The following is a 6,000-nucleotide window of genomic DNA, read 5'->3' as shown; positions in this document are numbered from 1 at the left end:
AATATTTTGAGCTGTATCAAAATTCTATGAAAAACGGAAGGCGAGAGACTTTGTGTCATCAAAAGAAACATTTTCACCTTTGTTCAACGTTTCCTCTGTTTTCGTGATTCGAGGAGGAAATACGGTTCGAGATTATAATACAGCGCTTTATGTGACGTACTAATAACACAACAATGATGGTGTTTCAGATATTACTACCTTTGAAGGATCTGACAGATCACATAAACATATAAATATGTGATTTCCGTGTAGGTAGGAGCACATATAAATACTCTTATAGGTGCAGTTTCTCCTTGTTACGTGTTAGAGATCCTCATTGGCTATATGATGACGGGTTGGAACCAACAGGTGCGAGTTTAGGTTCTCAGTGGACCAGTAACCCGCCGTGTTTGGCCATCTGTTTTGTATTAGTTTAGCCTGGCTCGTGGGGTAGTCATGGGTGTTCAAGATATGACAAAAGGACTTGGACTACTTCTGTTCATGGTGAGTTTAAACATTTATTGATATTTACATGAGTCCGAAAACGGTTAGCAACTAAAAATATCACTTTTATTGGTTAATAGAGCATACAAGAAAATATAAAATATCTTCCACCTCTTACCTAGTGAGCGAGCTTGCCGAACTGTGGGTCGGAGTTTCCATGGTTACCGCCAAACACAAAATTACGGACAAAATCTCTCTCAGCATTTAGGGGTGCGTGATGCATTATAAGAGTGACAGTGAGACTGATCTGACAAGAGTAGTTCAAGACTTGACGACGGGTGGTGTTGATTGGTTGCTTTCCTTCTGGCCTAACTAGTACACAGCTTACGAGTAGCTTTTTGGGAATTGGAGCCATGTAGATAATTTATTGCGGGTTCAAAATCTCACTAATATGAAAGATCACCCTGTCTTATCTAGAAATATCACAAAGTATGACCTAGGTTAAAATATCACATTCAATTTACGTGGTAAATCAGTTTAGTTATAAAACTAACTAGCAAACACTTTTTGTCGAAACTATGTTGTGCATGTAAGTTAGAACTAAACATTAACATATCCATTCTTATTCCTAACTTACACAAACATAAACTTACACTAATTAGAATACACCGTTACTTCAGTTTGGTATTAATAAAAGTTTCAACTAGGATCCTAATAATATATCAACTAAAATGTTTAGTTTTGGAGATGTTAGTTCAGTTTTAAATCCAAATACTAAACAAATTCGTAAAATAAACAACAAATATATTACAGTAAGATATGCGGTAAATGTGTCATGTTGATAATAAACAATAATCAATCAACAAATATATTATAGTAAGATATGCGGTAAATGTGTCATGTAGATAATAAACAATAATCAATCAACAAATATATTATAGTAAGATATGCGGTAAATGTGTCATGTAGATAATAAACAATAATCAATCAACAAATATATTATAGTAAGATATGCGGTAAATGTGTCATGTAGATAATAAACAATAATCAATCAACAAATATATTATAGTAAGATATGCGGTAAATGTGTTATGTAGATAATAAACAATAATCAATCAACAAATATATTATAGTAAGATATGCGGTAAATGAGTCATGTTGATAATAAACAATAATCAATCAACAAATATATTATAGTAAGATATGCGGTAAATGTGTTATGTAGATAATAAACAATAATCAATCAACAAATATATTATAGTAAGATATGCGGTAAATGTGTCATGTTGATAATAAACAATAATCAATCAACAAATATATTATAGTAAGATATGAGGTAAATGAGTCATGTTGATAATAAACAATAATCAATCAACAAATATATTATAGTAAGATATGCGGTAAATGTGTCATGTTGATAATAAACAATAATCAATCAACAAATATATTACAGTAAGATATGCGGTAAATGTGTCATGTAGATAATAAACAATAATCAATCAACAAATATATTACAGTAAGATATGCGGTAAATGTGTCATGTAGATAATAAACAATAATCAATCAACAAATATATTATAGTAATAAACAATAATCAATCAACAAATATATTACAGTAAGATATGCGGTAAATGTGTCATGTAGATAATAAACAATAATCAATCAACAAATATATTATAGTAATAAACAATAATCAATCAACAAATATATTACAGTAAGATATGCGGTAAATGTGTCATGTAGATAATAAACAATAATCAATCAACAAATATATTACAGTAAGATATGCGGTAAATGTGTCATGTAGATAATAAACAATAATCAATCAACAAATATATTACAGTAAGATATACGGTAAATGTGTCATGTAGATAATAAACAATAATCAATCAACAAATATATTATAGTAAGATATGCGGTAAATGTGTCATGTAGATAATAAACAATAATCAATCAACAAATATATTATAGTAAGATATGCGGTAAATGTGTCATGTAGATAATAAACAATAATCAATCAACAAATATATTATAGTAAGATATACGGTAAATGTGTCATGTCGATAATAAACAATAATCAATCAACAAATATATTATAGTAAGATATACGGTAAATGTGTCATGTAGATAATAAACAATAATCAATCAACAAATATATTATAGTAAGATATGCGGTAAATGTGTCATGTAGATAATAAACAATAATCAATCAACAAATATATTATAGTAAGATATACGGTAAATGTGTCATGTAGATAATAAACAATAATCAATCAACAAATATATTATAGTAAGATATGCGGTAAATGTGTCATGTAGATAATAAACAATAATCAATACTATTAATAGAACAAACGATCAGAAATACAACGATAAAACATAACAACTAAATATTTGTCACAAAAAATGTTATAATATTATGCTAGGTTTAAGGTCAGTATAAATAATATTACAAAAACTGTTATATTTTTGTTCTTAGGATAAAGACTCATTTGATTTCACACAGGTTTCCAATATAAAAAATTAAAACATTTTCTTTGTTCTACAGATAGTTTCTCAACACACAATTGTAGAAGGTAATTACGTCATATTAAAACGACTTTGGAGTTTCATCACGTAGTTGCGGTCCATGTCTTCACGGTCATCTTCTATTACAAAAGACTACGTCATAAGATCTGACTGTAAGAATATTTTTAATAAATCTTCGATCTGAACACATCTTTACGATCTGAGTGCAGGAAGATTTTCCGTCGGAAATAGCTGTCATAAACCCCTGCCAGTTTTTGATGTCAATATTCCACCTATGACACGCCAAACAATGTCCAAATGTAGTGCTGATACATTCCGTTCCACCGGTCATGGTTGTTGTATGACATTATTATTTGCTTTTTCAGGAAAATGTTAACACAACGTACTCAACTTTATCTGTTTGTTGTTTTTTACATTATGTTTAATGATTACATGTTTACTTCTTGTAGCTTCTGGTAGATAAACAAGTTGTGGCTCTTCAACCCCGGATGGAATGGCTGGGTGAAGATCCTATCGGTAAGAAACATAATCAAAGTCGTTTTGTTGATATAAACAGTTTTAACTATACGACCTTGGTGTTCTCTAATGATTACACCTATCACAGATCTGCATGAACAGTTATATCCACATTTTCAAAACTAAAACATTAAAAATTACACCAGAAGAACGTGTCACAGCAATTTAGGTTTGGATGTGGCTTGTTGTTAACAGGCCAAACTATTGATCTGAAGGTTCGTGGTTTGAGTTTCGTTATTGTACACTTGCACTTTACACTTTAGACACTCAGGTGCGATATAAGAGTGACAGTATCGTTGATAACGGTGTTAAATTGATGCTTTACTTCTATACTATTATTTCACACTTTAGACACTCAGGTGCGATATAAGAGTGACAATATCGTTGATAACGGTGTTAAATTGATGCTTTACTTCTATACTATTATTTCACACTATAGACACTCAGGTGCGATATAAGAGTGACAGTATCGTTGATAACGGTGATAAATTGATGCTTTACTTCTGTACTATTATTTCACACTTTAGACACTCAGGTGCGATATAAGAGTGACAGTATCGTTGATAACGGTGTTAAACTGATGCTTTACTTCTGTACTATTATTTCACACTTTAGACACTCAGGTGCGATATAAGAGTGACAGTATCGTTGATAATGGTGTTAAATTGATGCTTTACTTCTATACTATTATTTCACACTTTGGACACTCAGGTGCGATATAAGAGTGACAGTATCGTTGATAACGGTGTTAAATTGATGCTTTACTTCTATACTATTATTTCACACTTTAGACACTCAGGTGCGATATAAGAGTGACAGTATCGTTGATAACGGTGTTAAATTGATGCTTTACTTCTATACTATTATTTCACACTTTGGACACTCAGGTGCGATATAAGAGTGACAGTATCGTTGATAACGGTGTTAAATTGATGCTTTACTTCTATACTATTATTTCACACTTTAGACACTCAGGTGCGATATAAGAGTGACAGTATCGTTGATAACGGTGTTAAATTGATGCTTTACTTCTATACTATTATTTCACACTTTAGACACTCAGGTGCGATATAAGAGTGACAGTATCGTTGATAACGGTGTTAAATTGATGCTTTACTTCTATACTATTATTTCACACTTTAGATACTCAGGTGCGATATAAGAGTGACAGTATCGTTGATAACGGTGTTAAACTGATGCTTTACTTCTATACTATTATTTCACACTTTAGATACTCAGGTGCGATATAAGAGTGACAGTATCGTTGATAACGGTGTTAAACTGATGCTTTACTTCTATACTATTATTTCACACTTAAAGACAACCATAGCTTTGGTCTAGCATCATTAGTTCAAACATAGAAACTAATATAGCTCTGGTCTAGCTTTATTAATTAAACCTTAGAGAGTACAATAGCTCTGGTATGGCTTTATTAATTAAACTTTAGGGACTACAATAGCTCTGGTATGGCTTTATTAATTAAACTTTAGGGACTACAATAGCTCTAGTCTAGCTTTATTAATTAAACCTTAGGGACTACCATAGCTCTGGTCTAGCTTTATTAATTAAACTTTAGGGAATACAATAGCTCTGGTCTGGCTTTATTAATTAAACCTTAGGGACTACCATAGCTCTGGTCTGGCTTTATTAATTAAACCTTAGGGACTACCATAGCTCTGGTCTGGCTTTATTAATTAAACCTTAGGGACTGCCTCAGCTCTGGTCTAGCTTTGCACAAATACCTGAAACAAAGCAAATATGACAACTTTTCTATGTGACACGTCAGTGAGAAGTACCATGGAACATACTGTGGAAGTCTCTAACATGGCGTACGTCATCGTGTAACTCTACCAGCTACCTGTAATTTAACAAATATTTGGTAATTACATCTTTTGTAAACTACATTACTCCAAAACATTTCAAGAAGATATTATCAAGTTTTTAATATGAAAGTCACCAGTGCGTGACACCTGGATGAAATAGTTAAGGATTTCTAAATATCAACCGAAGGGAAACCAGCAAATAGAACCCACCGTAATCTTAGCTGAGTCATTTTATAACGTGTTCAATGATATAACGTAGGTTTGAACCCTGGAACTTCGTTTCGGACTTGAGTCAATAATCCATTATTGTAGATAAGTATGTGTCGCACTCGCCGTGTCATCGAAGTTTACCGATCCTTTCTTATTAACGTCAACGTGTCCGAAATGGCATTAAAAGCACACTTCACGAGACACGTGTGAAAGAAGCGTGTAACAACAGTAAATATAATTATCGATTTTACTTTTTTAAACAAGTATAAATATTATGATAAATTATTTTAAACTTTAAATTAACGACGTTTTATAATTTTATTGTAGACTAAAACATAGGGGAACAAGAAATGCTCGTAAAATAAATTTATTTATTTATTTCGATTAATTGTGCTGAATGTTTTATCAATATTTTGCCACCAGGTGCTGTTTTGTTCAATTTTTCTACTTTGAATAAGTTTTTATCTGGTTCGTACAAATCGTTCGATTAGTCTATATA

At 31.6% G+C, this 6,000-nt stretch overlaps 1 protein-coding gene across 1 annotated transcript in view; it reads left to right on the top strand.

The window, feature by feature from the left end:
• Positions 1 to 287: 287 nt before the first annotated feature.
• Positions 288 to 6,000, top strand: part of LOC143231800 (A disintegrin and metalloproteinase with thrombospondin motifs adt-1-like) — a 42,128-nt gene continuing 36,415 nt past the window's right edge. Inside the window, exons 1-2 of the mRNA XM_076466468.1 lie at positions 288 to 483; positions 3,402 to 3,468. Of these exons, the coding sequence (XP_076322583.1) occupies positions 436 to 483; positions 3,402 to 3,468 (115 nt within the window). The 5' untranslated portion in view covers positions 288 to 435. The remainder of the gene's footprint in view (positions 484 to 3,401; positions 3,469 to 6,000) is intronic.

The sequence above is a fragment of the Tachypleus tridentatus genome, chromosome 1 (genome assembly GCF_004210375.1).
Source record: "Tachypleus tridentatus isolate NWPU-2018 chromosome 1, ASM421037v1, whole genome shotgun sequence".
NCBI lineage: Eukaryota > Metazoa > Arthropoda > Merostomata > Xiphosura > Limulidae > Tachypleus > Tachypleus tridentatus.
Note: the sequence above shows the minus strand (reverse complement) of the source record. Positions and strands in the feature narration are given on the sequence as shown.